This window comes from Protopterus annectens, chromosome 12.part0, assembly GCF_019279795.1.
Source record: "Protopterus annectens isolate FY-2018-M chromosome 12.part0, PAN1.0, whole genome shotgun sequence".
In the NCBI taxonomy this organism is placed as follows: Eukaryota; Metazoa; Chordata; order Ceratodontiformes; family Protopteridae; genus Protopterus; species Protopterus annectens.
The window spans coordinates 831,261,181-831,281,533 of NC_056746.1; the positions used below are offsets into that span (position 1 = coordinate 831,261,181).

General features: G+C 43.6%; 1 protein-coding gene across 2 annotated transcripts in view; it reads left to right on the forward strand.

Annotated features, from left to right (window-relative positions):
• Positions 1–19,928, forward strand: part of LOC122816825 (tyrosine-protein phosphatase non-receptor type substrate 1-like) — a 524,785-nt gene extending 504,857 nt beyond the window's left edge. For both annotated transcript variants that reach the window (XM_044089872.1, XM_044089873.1), the window contains 2 exons: positions 18,808–18,847; positions 18,935–19,928. In XM_044089872.1, coding sequence (XP_043945807.1) covers positions 18,808–18,847; positions 18,935–19,168 — 274 coding nt within the window. In that variant the 3' untranslated portion in view covers positions 19,169–19,928. The remainder of the gene's footprint in view (positions 1–18,807; positions 18,848–18,934) is intronic.
• Positions 19,929–20,353: the final 425 nt, after the last annotated feature.

The following is a 20,353-nucleotide window of genomic DNA, read 5'->3' on the forward strand; positions in this document are numbered from 1 at the left end:
ACATACACATCACACAGCAGAAACATCTGTAGGGCACCGCAACATCCACATGCATAACAACCACACATGTCCAATCAGATCACCGGCCCTAACCCACACACATGATGTCATCCACTGGTGCAGCCTATGCCCCTGGAAAACATTATCACCCTGTGCATATGATGATGCCTGTGCCACATCCCTGTCATCCACACCATCGGTGCAGGGACATGCTCATATGGTCTGATGCACAGGGTGAACAGAATAGTGAGATAAGTGTATATTACATTTGCTGTGTACTGTTGACATGCACCAGACATAACATGTAGTACAGGTTTAGAATGCATTATTATATGTTCACAGTATGTGTCTTGATAACAACAGTAACAGCATGTTGGTAATTATGCCCTGTTTCCCTCCTTAAGGTCTAATTGCATGTGCCATTATGTTACAGTGTTTGCAGTTAGAGTGCATTGTTGTATGTTCACAGTATGTGTCTTGGTAATAACAGTAACAGCATGTTGGTAATGATGCCCTACTTCCCTCCTTAAGGTCTAATTGCATGTGCCAATAAGTAGCAGTGTTTGCAGTTTCCCATGTGTAAATGTGGAGTACTCACAGGCATGTATGGCAATACCAGCATGCTATACGTAGCCTCAACCTCACTGTTAGAAAGGCTACCATTCCACAGATGTCTACACATCTACTTATCCAGAAGCATGTGAGCTGTTTAATAGGCTACAGTGGCTAGAGAAGTAACATCCATACCAGGTCACATCACAGGTACAGTGACATAGTGTGGGGGGTTTACCCCACCATACATGGCATATATGGTCACACAAGCAAACACACATGGCAGTACTGTGAATCATACACCTGCTATATGATGATATGTCTGACAGACATGCAGCAGTATTGGCCACATTATGTGTACCAATGCTACCTTTGACAATTGTGCTGCTATATGCATAGATGTAAGTGTTACAGGTGTCAAGTGATTTACAGTCAGTAAAACCCTGACTGTTGTGTAGGTTGTATGTCTTCACCTTCAAGTAACAGTAACATAGCGTACTGTTTGCACATGTCATGGTAGGACATCTTGTGACACACCTGTGAGCTGTCTTCAGCAAACATCCATCTGCAAAGGTGGACCACCACTTTATGTACACACATCCATCCATACCTGATGTACATCCTACCGTACTGTCAGTATTTCACCATATACAGGTGTCAATGATGGGGCTGCATTGCAACTGCATGCTGTAGTTAGACACAGATGAACTGCATACATCAACTACTGCACATGCATGGTAGCTTAATGCACACCACTACATGTACATGTGTGTTGGTCATACATTCCTGTCATAGGTTCATAGGTTCATATGTTCATACTAGGCTATCTGCCCAAGGGCATTTATAAGCCTAGCCCATAGTTACGTGGCTTTCGCCACCCCTTTAGTTTGAATAAAACTATGCCTATTATTTTGCTGTGCCTCTGTCAAGCAGTGACACTGAAGTAATCCCTGGGGTATATCTGCGATCTCCCATCCATTGGTCAAGATTCCTCTTGAACAAGGCCAGCGAGGTGCTCTGCCTCACATGTACCGGGATTTTGTTCCACAGCATAGGGAGTCTCTGGGTGATGAATCTATCCCTCCAGCACGTTCTATTAATAACCGTGTCAAGGTTTAAGTCTCCCACCCTTGTGGTTCTGAGGGATCTAGATTGTTTGAGGTGAAGCATATTCATCAAATCTGGGTTTGACATGGCCTTATATGTCAGGCACAGGTCACCTCTGAGCAAGCGGTATGAGACTGAATAGAGCTGGAGTTCTTTCAGTCGGGCAGCATAAGACATATTTTTGAGACCCTTTATCCTTTTGGTGAGGAACTTTTGGGGCCTTTCCAGCTGCTGCAGGTGTCGGGTCAGATACATTCCGAATGGGGCATTGTACTCAATCATAGGTCTAATGAGTGATGAGTACAGGGGACGATGACCTCCTTGATCTAGATGTGAATCCCTTCATGATCAGGTGGGCAATGTAGAAGGTTTTCCTAACTACTTTAGCAACATGAGTGTCAAGCGAAAGGCTACTGTCAACCTGGGTCCCCAGATCCCTGATGACTTCTTCTGTGCTCAGTGGATTGCCACCTATATGGTAGCTAGGGTAACCTTGTTTTCGAAGGGTATGACTATGCATTTCTTGGCGTTTAACTTTAGGCCATGGCTCTGGCACCAGTTATCCGTTTCTGTGAGGCCCTTCTGAAGGATATCTGTGTCAGATGTGTTTTCGACTATGGCCCAGTTTGCAGTCATCTGCAAACTTTGTCAGCCATAACCCTCCTGTGTTTGTTTGTACTTCAGAAAAGTAGATGCTGAACAAGAGTGGACCCAGGACTGAGCCCTGTGGGACACCACTTGTGACAGACTTTGAGTCTGACATGGCTCCAGCAACTCTGACCCTGTGGGTTCTGTCACTTAGCCAGTTTGCAACCCATCTTGTGATGTATGGGTTTACATTCAAGCTGATGAGTTTTTCGATGATACCCGAGTGGGGTATTGTGTCGAAGGCCTTTGCCAGGTCAAGGTAGGCTGTATGGACTGCCTTTCCCTCATCAATGGCCTTGGTGACTGTCTCAAAAAAGTCAACCAAGTTTAAAAGGCATGATCTGCCTTTGACAAAGCCAAACTGGGTTGGATCCAAAGTCTGCAAGTTCCCTATGTCTTTATTTATGAGTTCCATTATGATCCTCTCCATGGCTATGCATATAAGGCTTGTCAAGCTAATGGGACGGTAATTTCCAGGGTCGGTGGAGGCACTGCCCTTGTGAAGTGGGACCACAGTCACCGTGCGCCACTCCTTGGGTACGTATCCTGAGGTGAGGCTAAGATTAAACAGCTGTCCTAACTGCGGGTTTAATTCCTCATTGAGTTCGTAGAGCACACAGCCAGGGACACCATCCGGTCCCATGGATGCTGTGTTTTTTGCCTTGGAGAGCAGTTCCCACCTGGGCGTTGGAGATGGTTGGGTGGCTACAATCCTCTGGTATCGATATCTCTCCTTTTGGGGGGAGGGAGAAGTTTGCACTGAACCTGTCAGCCAGTATGTTGGGAATGTGTGTAGGTTCAGTAATCTTCACATCATTTTGAACTAATTCTGAGCATATCTGGGAGTTTCCTCCTAGGTTTCTAACATAGCTAAAGAAGGCCTTATGATTGTCTTTTGAGTCTTTGGCGATTTTTCTCTCAGAATTTGCCTTGGATGATTTTATGAGAGCTCTTAGTTTTTTACTTATAATGATCAAAGGTGTCTTACCTTTCAAGGATTTTGCTCTATCTTGTAGTAGCTTCCTCCTTTTGTTGTAGAGCTTGTTTATGGCTGGGGTCCACCAGACTGGGCGCGCTTGCCTTTGGTACAAAGAGTCTTAGTTTTGTTTGGGATTGCCTGATCCATGCAGTCCTGTAGGTGCTGGTAGAAGGCATTTGTAAGTGATTCAGCGGTTTGAGTAATGTTTACCACTGGCTCAGGGGCCTTAAAGGAGATCACACTAGTTTTTAGAAGTGTGAAGTCGGCGTTTGAGAAGTTTTTCACGGTGGTCTTTGTTATTTCAGGTGGGGGCGGGATGAGGACCTCCAGCGAGATTAGTTTATGATCTGATCTCACCAGTGAGGGGTATACTTCCGGTGTTGAACATTGTGATCCCATGTTCGTGATGATGAGATCAAGTATGTTTTCTCCTCTTGTGGGGATGGTGACTAGTTGTTCCATGGCATTTGAGTTTATGAACTCCAGGAACCTTTGGGCTAGAGTGTTTGGGCTTGAGTAGTGTTCCCAGTCTATATTAGGGTAGTTGAAGTCACCTAGTATGATGGTGTTTGGAGATACATTTATCCCCTCCAATGTTTTCAGGAAGGCCATGTGAGGTTCCTGAGTTTGAGAGGGTGGCCTGTAACATGCTACATGTAGCCATGTTTGTATGCATTGCAATTGGTGGACATGTGTGATGACATACATGACACATGGACTGTTGTATGATATGATGGTTGTCATGGGTAACTAGTACAGAGGGAATGTTACCTCAGTCAACATTGCTACCCTATGTACTGTTAGCATTCAACAGCCATGGACCTACCTTCCATGTGCATGCGTGTGATTGCTGTAGCCACTTGTCTGCATGGAGGACAGCAAAAGCTATGCTATGTACATATGTGTTGTGTGTGTGTGTGTGTGTGTGTGTGTGTGTGTGTGTGTGTGTGTGTGTGTGTGTGTGGGCCATGTACATATCCACAGCAATTACATGTATGTCATATCCAAACATGAGTGTTTTTTGGTGTACAGCAACAGTCATCTATTACAGCTGTATATGACCCAGGGCCCCTGTTATGTGTAGAGCCAACCTGGTTATGAACAGTGATATCATTACATTGCATAACACATGATGGAACCCTCTCAGTACATGTGTAGTCTGTGCAATTGCTGTAGACCTATGTACAGTCCACTGGTCATGAGTAACATGGTGTTGTAGTAATGTATGGATGTGTGTTGCTGGTCCAAGTACATGGTGATGTCTGAGGGCTACATAGTAGAATGCGGCATTTACCACTGCGATCTGCACCAGAGACATCTGTGATGGCTCTTGAGTGTGTACTGGTCAGTACATGTGAGTGGTCTTCATGTACGTAGGGACACTAACACCTGGAGCTGTCCGTCACGGTCTTATGGCCCACATGTCTGTATCTGAGGTATACTGTGGTCGTGCTATTGTGCACAACTGATACATATGCCAGGTGTTCCTTACTGCAGAGATGTCCGTATTCTCCATTGTTGGATCTGGATTGTCAGTTGTGATTACGAACGTCACACATCTAGCACTGATGACCGGTGTCAGATATATATAGTGCAGGGTTTGTGCTAACAATGTTCACTATCGACACACTGTGCCCTTCCGTGTTTAGAATCCGTGTGCATACAAGACAGCGCTTCGCTACTACTAAGGGGGTGATGATACCCAGTATGCCGTTGTGTAGATGGACACACAGTACATTCCAAACGGACGTGTGCTACTAAGTGTATGAGCAAGCCCAGTGACACCTTGTGTCGGTTATGTGCCTCTGTGTATAGGCATGACCATTGAAATCCTGTATAGTGATAGTGGTCATCCAGGCAACAGATGTCCATACCCCACGTCAGGATGGATTCCTACATTGAGCACACTGGTTGACTGTCTTGAAAGGTGTACTGTCTGTGGCACGTCTCGTATCTATGTAGTGTTGTAATAGTGCTCCGTACATAGTCAGTTGTCCCGCTCACACCACTGCCGTGTGTTTGTCTCCGTCTACCTTGGGACAGTAATATGCTTTTAGACTGCTCACTCTCCATACATTCCCTATCGGCATCTTTGCCTTTGCTGATGATGTCATCCACCTAGAAGTATGCCTCTGGGAATGCTGTGTTCCAGTAATCTTGGTAGTGTGTTCTGTAACTGCGTAATGCTGTAGTATGATAAGGTAGTTAGGTGCATGTTCGACTCCCAGCCATGCCAAGTGTGTGTGTCTATGTGTTTCCAGCTGCCTGGGGACAGAGTAATGCTTTTAGACTGCTCATTCTCCATACATTCCCTAATGGCGTCTTTGCCTTTGCTGATGATGTCATCCACCTAGAAGTATGCCTCTGGGAGTACTGTGTTCCAGTAATCTTGGTAGCGCATTCTGTACCTGCGAAATGCTGTAGTGTGGTTAGATGTGTGTTCGACTCCCAGCCCTGCCGTGTGTGTGTGTCTGTGTGTTTCAGCTGCCTGGGGACAGAGTAATGCTTTTAGTCTGCTCACTCTCCATACATTCCCTATCGGCATCTTTGCCTTTGCTGATGATGTCATCCACCTAGAAGTATGCCTCTGGGAGTGCTGTGCTCCAGTAATCTCAGTAGCGTGTTCTGTAACTGTGTAATGCTGTAGTGTGATAAGGTAGTTAGGTGCATGTTCGACTCCCAACCCTGCCAAGTCTGTGTGTTTCCAGCTGCTTAGGGACAGAGTAATGCTTTTAGACTGCTCACTCTCCATACATTCCCTAACGGCATCTTTGCCTTTGCTGATGATGTCATCCACCTAGAAGTATGCCTCTGGGAGTGCTGTGTTTCAGTAAACTCGGTGGCACATTCTGTAACTGCGAAATGCTGTAGTGTGATAAGGTAGTTAGGAGTATGTTCAACTCCCAGCCCTGCCAAGTGTGTGTGTCTGTGTGTTTCCAGCTGCATGGGGACAGAGTAATGCTTTCAAACTGCTTACTCTCCATACATTCCCTAATGGCATCTTTGCCTTTGCTGATGATGTCATCCACCTAGAAGTATGCCTCTGGGAGTGTTGTGTTCCAGTAATCTCGGTAGCAGGTTCTATAACCGTGTAATGCTGTAGTGTGATAGGGTAGTTAGATGTATGTTTGACTCTCAACCCTGCCAAGTTTGTGTGCGTTTCCAGCTCTCTGAGGGCAGAGTAATGCTTTTAGACTGCTCACTCTCCATACATTCCCTATCAGCATCTTTGCCTTTGCTGAAGATGTCATCCACCTAGACATTATGCCTCTGGGAGTGCTGTGTTCCAGTAATCTTGGTAGTGTGATCCATTACTGCGTAATGCTGTAGTGTGATAAGGTAGTTAGGTGTATGTTCAAATCCCAGCCCTGCCAAGTGTGTGTGTGTGTTTCCAGCTGCCTGAGGACAGAGTAATGCTTTTAGACTGCTCACTCTCCATACATTCCCTATCGGCATCTTTGCCTTTGCCGATGATATCACCCATCCAGAAGTATGCCTCTGGGAGTGCTGTGATGCTGACACTCGGTAGTGCATTCTGTTACTGCGTAATGCTGTAGTGTGGTAGAATAGAAAGGTAGGTGCTCGATTCCAAGGCATGGCAGGTGTGTGTGTTTGGCAGTTATACCCTATGTGTTGGTATCTGTGGGTGGCTAGCTGCAGGATGTGTTTTGTTGCTGACCGATATAGTGTCCACAGCCCGCATATTCTGCCAAGACACTGGGTTGTCAACACATACATTCGCCAATAGGTCTGGTGAGGAAATGTCAGCAGCCCTACTCTTACCCTTAATACAGTCTGACCCGTGTGACGCAACAAAACACACATGCCTTGATAGTAACAACACTACATGATGCAGGTGGCACATGTAGTTTCCTTTTCATTCCTGTCTAATGCTTTGCTGTCATGTGGTCCGCTGTTGTGATATAAATGCAATATCTACATATGTGTGTATATGTATATGTGTGTATGTATGTGTGTATATATATATATATATATATATATATATATATATATATATATATATATATATATATGTATACATATAATATATATGATATATGTAGATATAGAGAGATAGACATAGATATAAACATATATGTCTGGGGACATCAGCACTATTGAATGTTTATGCCAGATGATCTGTATGTGATAACCTGGGATCTATGTATATCTGCCATGGCGTAGTGGTAATGCACATCGTCTGTTGTGTGCAGGATCCTGGGTTGTAGTCATGTAGACACCGGTTATTTTGTTGCTGGGAAGACCATGGGACATCGAATATGGTGATAGTAAGGCACCTGTTACCAATTGTGTATGGATCTGAGCGACACTAAGCAGTGGTTATTAATTTGGAGGTTCGGTATGGGTCATATCACTATTCATTAGAAGACTATACTATGCAGATGAGGTTGACAATAGTGTATGCCATTTATCCCCAGGGTGTGATGCAGATCCCTGTAGTGTTTGTGTGTAGTTAGCCGGGTGCAGGGCTCGAATATAGTTGACAGCATGGGAGGGGGGTCAGGCATACTGTACGTACATTGCAGAACTGTGCCTCGGGAGTGCTTCTACCTTAGCACGCCTAAGCTAGGGGTGTGTCTATACCTGCCTGGTGACATTGGGAGGGACAAAATCAGTAGTGGAGTAGACAGGGTATACAGGCTGCACAAACAGGTGATGATCAGCACAATCAGCAGATGACATGGCCAGCCCGCACCTGAACAGTATGGTAATGTGAGCAAGCAGCATACACACAGGTTTCTTCCGCACTCTACACCACCAGTGTATACCTGCGGGGACATTTCACAACACAGTCCAACCAAATGAGAAGGGCTGCAGCAGGCAACATAGACCAACATGTGCAGGAGGCTGAGGGCAGTGAGGATGTGTATGCTGCCGAACAACCCTTACTGGGGTGACATAAGACTTTATTGACTCAGGGTGACTTACCAGGGGCTACATGAGCTGGGAATGGTGGAGCACTATGGGGTGGACAGAGATCTCCTACAGCGGCTTGTTGACCTGTGCCTGCCACACCTGACACATCAAACAGGCTGAGGGAAACCCATCACAGTGGATACCACGGTATGTGTTGGCCTAGGTATACTAGCCACAGGTACCTCACACAGCACAACTGGGGATATCATGGGGATCTCACAGGCATCTGCATCCAGAGTATTGCATCAGTTCACAGACGCCATGTCAACACATGCTAGTGAGCATGTACATGTCCTCAACACACATGATTAGTAGACCAGCACATGGCTGACTACCCTGGGGTACTGGGTGCTATAGCCTGCACACACGTACACAAAGCACCACCCGGTGAGCGGGGTAGGGCCTACATTCACTGCAGGGGCATACCCTCCAACAGCTAGGCCATATGTGATGGCCAGGGCATTAGATTGAATGTGTGTGCTGTCTGCCCTGGAAGCTATGATGATTCCGATATATGGCTTCTGACACAGCTGTACCACACCTTTGCCAATATGGACATCCCCTACAGTCTCCTAGCAGGGGATGCTGGGTAACCACTGGTGTCGTGGCTGATGACACCCATCAGCAATGCACACACACCTGAACACTCACACCATAATGAGGCAGATGCACAGGCAAGACATATAATTGAGCATGTGTTTGGGATGCTCAGGTCGTGGTTCTGGTATCCGGACACATCCGGTGGAGCCCTGCAGTATTCACTAGCTACATGCACACAGTTTGTTATGGTATTTGCTATGCTACACAATCTGATCCTGCAGTAACAGTTGCAGCAGGAACAGCATGGGGCAGGGCCACACAGCCCAACACCACTGCCAAGGCCTGTACAGGCACAGTGTGAATTGGTGAAGGAACTACCTGAGCAGGGCCAAGTCGGCGAAAGGCCGTGCACAGTATGACCTGTCCTTGGCAAAGAGGCAACACAAGGCATATGCACTGACACAGTAGATACCCATGGATTTCCCCTCTCTGACCCGCACACAGTACAATGGATGCCAAACATGACATTACCTGTGCTCGGCCATGTATAGGAGGTGCACTGTGGGCATCCGACATAGGCAGCCCTCCAGCACTGTCCTCAGGTCCAGAACACCCCCAGGGTACGTCTATCGACCTAACAATTGGCAGTTGTATTAGAAAGTGTATTTACCCATTGCTATGGTATGTATGTGAGCATACAAGAGACTTTGGTGGCCGAATGTTAGGGCAGCAGACAGTGCACATCCATAGTGCCACCATGACATCTGTAGCACATACGGGGGTCACAATGGTAGCCAGTAGTACACAGGGTGTCCTAACCCACTGCAGATTATGGGCTGAACATCATGTGTGTCCGTACAGCCCAGACACGTTCCATGCAGCTGGACAGGTGTGGACCAATACAGACAAATGATATACAATGGCCTATGGATATGCCCAATGAATGACACCAACCCCCAAAGACACACACAGACTACAGCAGGCCAGGCAGTTTGATGTAGGTTGTGAAAGCTAGGATGTCCAACACCACTATGCTGGTATTTAAAACTGGGATCTGACGTACACTGGTATCCCTCCAACCAGCAATTTAGGTAGGTCCACACACTGACATGGAGTACCTGGCATACCAGTACAGTAGTGGCAGATGTGTACAACTGTCAGCTGTGCCCCCCCCGTCCAACCTACACATGTGAGAGTCATGTGCGCCACCCACGGTGCTGTGTAGGACTGTGGATGCAGTTGGATGTCCCCCCACGCTATGCAGACATGTAGCAACTGTCAGTGCCACATGACCATTAGCTACCCTGAAGACACAGCATGACACCTGTCTGTGTAGAACGGAGGGGTCGGCAACACGGTACTGATTATCTTGACATGTGACACATGCGATACAGCTGACCATACTTAGCATGCTCACACACATGACGGTATGATGGTAATGTCGGTCGACAACATGCGTATCAGTCATACTGGGCATGCTCACACACTGAAACACAGGACGGCCAGGCATGCATACACCGGTGATCTGGACATATCTGCCAGTACATTGCTATACTGTTGGATGACTGTGCTGTATGGTGTGTGTGTAGTCTATTGTCTGTACATATGCCATGGCCTATTGTTAATTCACATAAGCTATGTGTGCAGGGTACTGCTACCAACACGTGAATAGGACAGTTCTTTGTTTGCGGACAGACCGACGCCTTTGGATACGGACTGGGTAAGGCACATTCCAGCAGGTGGGAGCAGTTGTGCGTGGGTTTGCAAAGTGTTAAGCACTGCTGACCTCTGGTTACAGCACCTTATACCCGTTTAGACTCCACATTTCTTTGACAGAGCACTACTGGCATACTGGTAGACAAACACGCTTACAGCCGCTCACTCACTGACATTTCTGCTTACATTTGTCACTCACGCTGGGTGTGTGCGATCCCTTGTGATGCGTATTACATCGGACTACATGACTACTGTATCAGGTATGTCTAACCATTTGGCGATGGCAGGCATTCGACTGTACGGACTTGGCGGCCTGTCCAGTGATGTAATCATATTATTTGCGTGTTCCTCATACGATCTGCTCCCATCTGCCTGATACATGGGAACCGATACTCTGTAATGCTGACATGTGAATGTTGTTTTGTTAACGCAGCTGTCTGCCGAGTCAAGCTACCGCATACCTCCTGTACATTTTCTACCTTTTAGATTGCACAACGGGAGACTGTAGGAGTAACACCTTTCCCACTTTGCATGGGGCAGTCCCTCATTAGGCATATGTCATGTGACAATACTCTAGCCATTGCAACTGTCCTGATTAGGGGACATTCTCATTTTCTACGTGTCTGTAGTGGTTGCTTGTTACAGGTCTTTTATACCTGACACGTCAATATGTTATATGTAGTAGCATAAGCAGCTTTACTGCTGCTAGACTAAGCTTTGATTTGTGCTGAGATGTATATTTCTGCACTATGCATGGCTGTAGGTATGTTGTGCCCTGGTACGTCTGACATTTCTACAGAGCAGGTCCCACTTTGGCCATTCAGAATGGTGGCGGCCCTATAGATCCTATATGTAGAGCTATCACATGTGTCAAGGCAACACATACCCACAGCCAGTAGTAAGCTGACTACTTCAACGGTTTGCATACATTAAGGTTATTCTTGTAGCATTATAATTGTTAATACTGTTTCCTATTAAATGTATCTGTTTCTGATACAACAAATTAATTTCTGACACCACTCCACACAATATATGGCCTCCTTTCCCGAACTCACAGGCCATGTGCCATAACATTCATCTTGCAGGACACAACTGCCCAGATGGGTGTGTCCCTCAAAGGCGTACGGGTGGTAAACCTCATCTATTATGCTATCATCTACCTAAGGTGGTCAGCAAATTATGCACTTTCCGTCACTAGCACACCTCACATACCAATGGGGGAGAATGAACACTGTATCAGGAACACTGCATAACACCCTGTGGGACACATTTAGATGATTGGTTCTATTAACCAGACACATTGACAGTCACAGAGCATATGTATTCATTCACGTTTGTAGAGGTACATGCTGTTTATGACTCATACATGTTGTCATCTGTCATTACCTGTATTCTGCCACCTGTCCACCTAATATCACTAGTTCTGGAAGTGTTTAGTTGGACTTTTTTACATTCTGATTCATAACTATGGACGTCCATGCTAATCGGGTACACGGCACTGATTTGGTCCCTATGTATTCCCCCGATGATTTACAGACTATCCAGTAGATGTGCTCTTCAGGTTTGGGAGGTATAGGCATCTGCTATGCCCACATAGGCATATTAATGACTTCCACTGGGCCGGCCTACTACATCTCTGCTAACCAGCACCTGCACACCTAAGCCCATTATTGCATACCCATGTTTCACCTACCTGGCACCCCTCTACAGAACTCATGAGAACTACTTACTGTGAGCGCAGCTGGGGTATGAGCACACCCCTACACATTGCCCAGTCTCCCCATCTCGGGACACATGTCGTACGTTTTGTCAACCCATGTGTTATTACACTTGCACAACCTACTGTGTAGACCTTGCAGATCTCTCCCACTGGTACTTTCCTGCTGGTGGTTTGGAATGCCGCTGTGTATTTACCTTTATTGCATGTCTGTATGTCTGACTGGCCAAGCTGGGTGGTGTGGGAGGTAAAACGTTTATTTATTGGACCTCCCAGTAACATGTGCCCGGTCTCAACATATGTTACCTCTAATTGCTGTAAAGTAACCTAGTTATGTACATGTGTATATCTACAATGACATATATATTTGTTTTGTGTGTATGTGTATATATCAATACCTGTTGTATGTGTATATCTATCTATATATATATATATATGTATATATCTTTGTGTGTGTGTGTGTGTATATATATATATATATATATATATATATATATATATGTATATCAATATATATCTATATGTATATATATTTTTATCTATATATACATCTTTGTGTCCATTAACCAATACATTTCCCGGACATAGACACTTACACATGTGTATTGGGTTTTATCTCTGCTTCAACAGCATGCTATTGTCTTAGTCTTTATGACACCGACACTTAACTCCGGTGAACTTGTTATCAGTATACTGCACGTTTTACAGCGGACAGATGTCGCACGTTTTTCATGTCTGGGGTAAACGCTGATAAGTGTGATGGGATACAGTGTCATTCAACCTATTACTCGTATGCACAGCCTATTATTCCTGCTACTGTGTTTGTTTCTGTGCACATTTATATTATTAATGTTAATAGAATGAGTGCTTGTGTTACAGAGATTGCACGTCAACATATTGATGTCTGCATGTAGTTCTGCCTTTCTGCTTTTCCCGGTTTGGGGTTGTCACAGCAGTACTCCGTTCCGCTCATGGTTGGCAGATAGGTTTTACGTTCTGGGCTGCCAGCCCTGACGCACAACCTCCGATGATGGTACGCCCATTCACGCATGTCTCCACGCAGATGATGCTCTATCTGGGAATCGCACTTACGTACTAGCTGACCTCCACGGGCTGCTCCATTGCAACTGGCACAACATACCCTAGCACTCCTGTGTCCATAATCGCATATCCATAGTTTCTCCAGCACACCCGTGTTGAGTTTCCACTCATAACAGCCATTATCCACCTGATATCACAGCCATGACACACCTTTACACATTGCCCTCTCCAGAGCATTGGGGCCCTGCACACATTTTGTACCGCCTCTTGTATTCACAGGGTCTCACTCCATTCATATTTGCACATACGTGCATTTCCTGGTGTTATGGATTATGAACAATTTGCGGGTTACAAGTGTAGGTGGTCACAACATGAACTACATTCCGTCTGTGTATAATGTTGACGTAGCACATCAACGATGTTATGGTCACTGGTATAACCCTGCCTCTGGTGTGCATAGCGGTGCTCTACTCACTCTTGTGCAGCTTTATCTGGCATACGCTGCGAGCACTTTATAATACCTTACTTGCTCTAGATTCCCTTCACAACCCTTATGTTTGCTTTCATCTTTCGGCGTTCATTCTTATATATATATATATATATATATATATATATATATATATATATATATATATATATATAAAATTGCATATTTATTTTATGTCTGTGGATATTTATCTATACACACATCTATCTATCTATCTACTTCTCTCTCTCTCTCTCTCTATATATATATATATATATATATATATATATATATATATATATATATCTATATATAAAAGTTACAGCTGTACAAGACAACATACATTTGCTATGCTACAAGCTGCTTACATCTGCGCAGGCGCACTTGCATCTACTTATTGTGAGTAACATATGTTTACTGCCACTTCTTTGTGATTACATGTGCCTTATTCCTTATGACCGTACCACTTTGATTGATGGAATGTGGTTTACGGCCCCATGCGAGACACGTGTTCACCTGTACATGTTTAAATGTTGGCTTTACAGCACAGAGGCATTCATTACACAATAAATTAATATGTGCTATAGTCGTACTTGAACCGGGAATGCCTTTACATTAGGCAGATGCTCTAACCACTACACTATTGTTGTTCTGCCTCATTTATATGTATACCCATGATTCATAGCTACTATAACATATGCCTCACCACTTCACTTACACAGCAGGCATACATTCTCCTGCTGAGAAAATCACAGTACTACACTTTCGACATTCCCTATTTCCTACTGCTCTGGACCCGTGCTGCATGTCTACTCACTCCAAGGATATTCCAAACTCCTACGCTTATAGTCCTGGCACATACATGTGTTTGATTGTCAAGGTGTTCATGTGCTGGTCCGGGTTTAGACTTGTCCGATTGGTGACTAGAACTTCCCTGTACCTGTTCAAATGTCAGACGTAGCTCATGGACAGAGTTAATCCCGATTTTAATATTCTACCTGTGTTTACAGATGCAGGTGTTTGGGCACCTCTGACCACACTAATAGGTCAGCACTACATAATATAGGATGGGGAGTGATTCCACTACATAATACAGTGGGGGGGGGATTTCCACTGGTGTTTCCCTTCACATTTGACTATTGCATTTATTCATATATACGATAAATATTATTCTGGACATCAGTTATAAATTCACTACAGATATGCAATAGTCCTGTCAACAAATGTGACGGTTGGTGTACATATGTGTACGGACCTCTGTGATACTCGGGGACTAATTTCTACAGTGACAGGGACAAGGCTATGACAAATCAGGGACAATCATGGACACTTCTACAATATTAGTACTATTAACTTGGAACGTGTTGACAGATTCGTATTACTACTTATTTTATGCCATTAAATGCATCTATTACTCTTAATTGTTGTCATTAGTCATTCTCATTCAACACCTTTCCTCCAAAGGTCACTGGCTTTGTGAGTGATTAAGAGGCTGGCCAGTTATTGTGTGAATGCTCTAACCATTGGTAGGGTTGCCACATTGTCATATGTACAGGATGGGATATATTTTGGGGACACCAGATTGTTTAGGCCAACACATACTCATGGTCAGTGTGGGATTAGAACATTCATTATTTTCCTAGCTGAGAGCCTATACCTTTAGCACTTTAGTTGTTAGTCTGTTTCTTGTACGAATTACGTATTTTCTATCCTGACATGACTGCTTTAGGCAAATGTTACATGCAGTATGGTACATAGTTATTTCCTGCAATCACAGGACATTTAGCATTGTATCATTGTTGGTCAGGACACACCTACCCAAACAGTGACTGCCCCTCACACAGTGGATCAGGGGGTACCCTGTTTACGTCAGTGCCATCATCACCCTATTTCCAAGTGACACTATGTGAATGTGTACAAGATATTCTCTCGATTATTCATGTGGGGACACATGCGTCATGGGCAGGTGTTTGATCCTGGGTAGTAGGTTCTGCATGACCGTCTAGGGCTGGACAGTCTCGTGCACCACTACTGCACATTCAACTTGTGTCCAGATGTCTACAGGACTGGACATCATGACTTGATACACATTCTGATGTTTACACAAGTTACTTATCCCATGAGGGATACCCAAAAATTTAACAAGACCAATACCGACCATTCTTTTGGCTTTACGAAAATGTGTTGAGAGTTTTACATGCAAGGGATATATAGTTTGCAATCCTGACACTGCCTAGGGTGACACTGCCTACTACATATGAGTAGTGGTCACTATGTGTAGATGTGGCTGCGCCAAGCTAGTAGGTCAAGTATTGCTGGATTTGGTGGACGTTCAGGTATGAGGGTGGGTTGTGTGCTGTGGAGGGGAGGGGATGATGAGTATTCAATTATGCATCCAGGTGTGTTGCACTTGAATGGGCCAGTTCCATCAGGACCATTCTGTGGGTATGTGCCGGTGACGTTTCTGTACATTTGTATCACACATTTTAATATTCATATGTTTGTGTGATTGTGTTCTACAGTATGGCCTGTCAGGTTGTGTTGCAGATGTGTATACTTGTTCTTAGTGTTTCTTTCTGACTCATCCGCTGCTCCCTCGTACACCTCCAGTTCACCTATTCTGCATAAAACACAGTCTCGCCTTTGAGGATTATACCATTACCCACCCCCCCCCACACGCATATTACTGACACTCCATCCATCACTGCTTTGGTTGATGGCCCATGACACGGTCAAGGTAACACATTGCTTACACTACATATGTCAGGTACCTGTATGGTTGTGTGGACTACCCTGGCATGTTTCACCTTCCACATGCTGTACATCACGCACATAGGTACATGCCCATACTTAACTTTCATGACATGGTTGGTACACCCGGGTAATACCCATTCAACTGTGACACATCCTAACAAGTACGGCTTGGACCATATATGTGCGGATTTTAGCTGACTGCTATGATCATTGGTAGGGTGCCACCTTTTCATGTGTCCAGGATGGGATATATTCCGGACACATATCCGATTGTACTGGACAACACATACTCACAGTCAACACTACGGATAATACTTTTCCTTTCTGCCTACATGTTAGCTTATTGTTGTAGCAGTTTATATGCTCCTTCTGTTTCGTTTTCTTACTTATTCTATTTCTTGTCACATGTGGTATGTTACATACGGACATACCTATTGTATGTGACTATTACATGCGCTTTGGGATATAATTCTGTCATACGGTCGCTAGATATTTACATTTATCATGGTTTTGTTATGGACACATCTGCCCAGCTGTGTACTCTTCCTCACAATGTGGGACAGCTGGTGACCCTGACCATTAGCCTGGACGTAGCTATTGGCGGTGCGTTAACATGATGCGTTTCACTTCCACTTGGTATAACTATCTACACTGTGTTGGAATACAGGCACACGGTTTTCAATGTCATTTGTTCGAGGGATGGGGACTCGTTATTCCCTACCATGCATTTGTGTTTGCTTCTTAATTTTGTGTTCACAGGGACTGTCTTGCATGCTTTGTATACATTTCAGTATCCACGGACACTGACAGATGTGATTACTATTGCAGGCAAATTGTTATATGCAAGCATTTTAGGTTGCACGTCGACAGCTGACATTTCTACGCCTCCGTGCGGCACTTCGACATGCCCTATGTACTCTTGCTCATTTCCTATGCAAGTGACTGTGGCGACAGCACGCCTTCATTAATATGCATTTGGCACTACTGCGCCATCTACACGCCGCACGGTTGGTGCAAGCCTAACGCCGGCCTTGCGCCGAGCTTCATGAATCCCGGGGAATAACTAGTAGGCCAGGCCCTGAAACAAGTTGTTAACTGTGATTTTTATGTCTCCTTTTCAATGACATGGCTATAATATTTAAGGCTGAAGCTTCAAAGAAAAATGTATTATTGACAGGCGGTTATAAAGACTGGTTCCCAAGCATCCTTAACTAGCATATTTTTTATATTCTGTCAAAAATGCATAAAACCTGGATTTCCCACCAAGATCTCCTATTGAGATACTGTCCAAATTCTTGCATTTTTGTTGCAGACCACTATTACTTTTAGTTAAAATAGAATATTGAGTTCTTAAATGTGATCAGTTGTATTCAGCTGTTGCCTAGTTGCCACATGTTCATCCCAGATGTAGACTAATCGCATACTAATAACCAATATTCTTCTCCAGGATGTTCTTTACACTATCAAGCACTGGCTGGTGAAGTCAGAGTTGTAGGACTCAATTTTTTATAAATTTCCTTCTGCACATGACTTTTATGGCAGTAAGGTATAACAATGGCAGATTCATTTGCTTCATTTAACACTAAGCTGTTTTTGAGCTGTTTTGAGTTGAAGTACATCTCTCATTAAGCTATCAGCTCCCCTTGTTGGTATAATGTCGACTAGAATGTGTTCCTTGACTGCACAGGCAAGTGACGATGAGATCGTAATGATTGTTGGCTAGTGTCAAGAGGTAGCACTCACCAACAGGTGAAGTCTGCTACCTGGTTTGAATGACATGAATGTGGTATGATATTGCATTATTATAGTTACAATATCCTGTAACAAAGAAGCATTCAGCTTTTCATTTGCAAATACAATTGTCTATCAATTATTTATGTTTGTCATTGGCTGTTGATCATCCCACCTCTGTTTTATCAATTATGGCTCTTACTATTATTAAAATAAATTTAATAAAATATATTTCTCTTGAATAGGGCTGCAGTTCTACTGCAAATGTGTTATAAGACAGTGTGCTCTATTCCAACTGGTCGCGTGTAGCAGAGAACAGTAAAGCTATATGAGAACCAGTGAACCTTTGTGATGAATTGTTGAAATCATGTAAATGTTTTAAGTCTAAAAGCTGTGATGTTACAGGAATGGCAGACTAAAAACAACAAAGCAGGTAGACATGCTGTTTACAAATCTGAATTTACTAAACTTGCTTTTATATAACTCCCATTAATCTGACAGTGCAAGATCCCTCAGAAATATGTCACTTTTTGCCAGTAACTGCTGCCATGTCAAATGCTTTTTAGAATGAGTTCTAAATCTTGCTAACTAAATATTTTAATAATTGTACTCTTTCAGCAATGAAATATCTGCTGCCGACTTTGCTGAACCTGAGGAGGTATAGTTAGATATCATGAGTATATGGATATTAAAGTAGTTTTAAACTTACGAGTGCAGTCAGTAATGACGTATTTCTGATTTTCAGAATGAAAATGTGGAAAGCATCAAGTACGTGGAATTGGACCTGTCCAGGAAGCCAACAGAGAAAAAATGTGTTTTGTTGGACAACAGCTGTGAATACGATTACCCAGCAGCATCAGTAATGCCATCATCACATGGCAGACATATTACGTATGCTGAGCTTGCTCAACCAACCAAACACAAGGGGAGAAAGGTTCAGTCAAAGACAGCAGTGCATGATGATGCACAACATTTGTAAAGCAGCATGAAGCAACTCACTGCTGTATCCAAAGTGCGGGTCTTACCCACAGACACATAGCCATGCCATAGCAGTTTCTGGAATCCACTGATTTATTTAAAATTACCATAACTTCATTTTGATTAAACATTATATGTGCTGCATCATATCACTGTGAAATTACCATGAAAATATTTACTGACATGCATTTAATAAATTCAGCCCATGCATAAGGTGGAATTCAAAATGTAAGGACTATTGTGGTTGATGCGGTGGTGCTGTGGACCCTCAGTTTCATGTAGATGCTATCTGTTTCGGTTTCATTAGAAGTTTTGGTAGCACTGATCAATAAAATATGATTTAAAAAAAGGGCGCCTGATCTAGGTTCCAGAAATGCCCTACACATTAGAGCTGGTATATCTAGTTAAGGAAAAGAAATTGGACATATTTGTACAGTGAGGAGAGGCATCCCAAAAGGCTTGGTATTGGGACTCCATTTATTTTCCAGTAATACTTTTGACCAGTAAAAATATGAATAATTATTCAATATGAAATACTCCTTCAGTATTAACACAGCAAAAACTGTAGCACCAGAAGCAGTGATGCACCAGAATTCTTACCAATATTAATTTGATTTAAGCACATCAGCCGAGTTTAAATGTTGATAAAATAAACATTGTAAAGTCTGACTGCATGAAGGATATGGTACAGTATTATATGACAGATAACTCCTTACATAAAATCTTAGCTTACAGTGACTTGGGAATAAAGCTGGACAGAAGCTTACAGTTTACATCTCATTCATATTATAATTAAAAGAGATTGATAATTAAGTCAGGTAAGTCTTAAGATGAATAAAATCTAGAGCTGCTGTTAAATTAATAAAACTGCATCATAGTTTGATAATATGCAAACCTGAATATGGCATTCCTTTTGGGACCCCTTTTAATAGTATGGATTGTTAGTGGACTGAATACAAATAAAAGACATTACAGAATGGTAGCGGGAAATTTAATGTTGCTATGCAAGGTCATGAGTGATAAATATCAGTTGCATAATGCTGACATGTAAAATATTGTAAAAATGTCCAGGACCAAACAATTTTAGTGGGTCCTTATCATAAGATAAAAAAATCTAAATGCAGTAGAAATTTATGTAAGCATTGCCCTAAGGAAACAGTAGTGAATTAAAAATAATGTCCTAGAT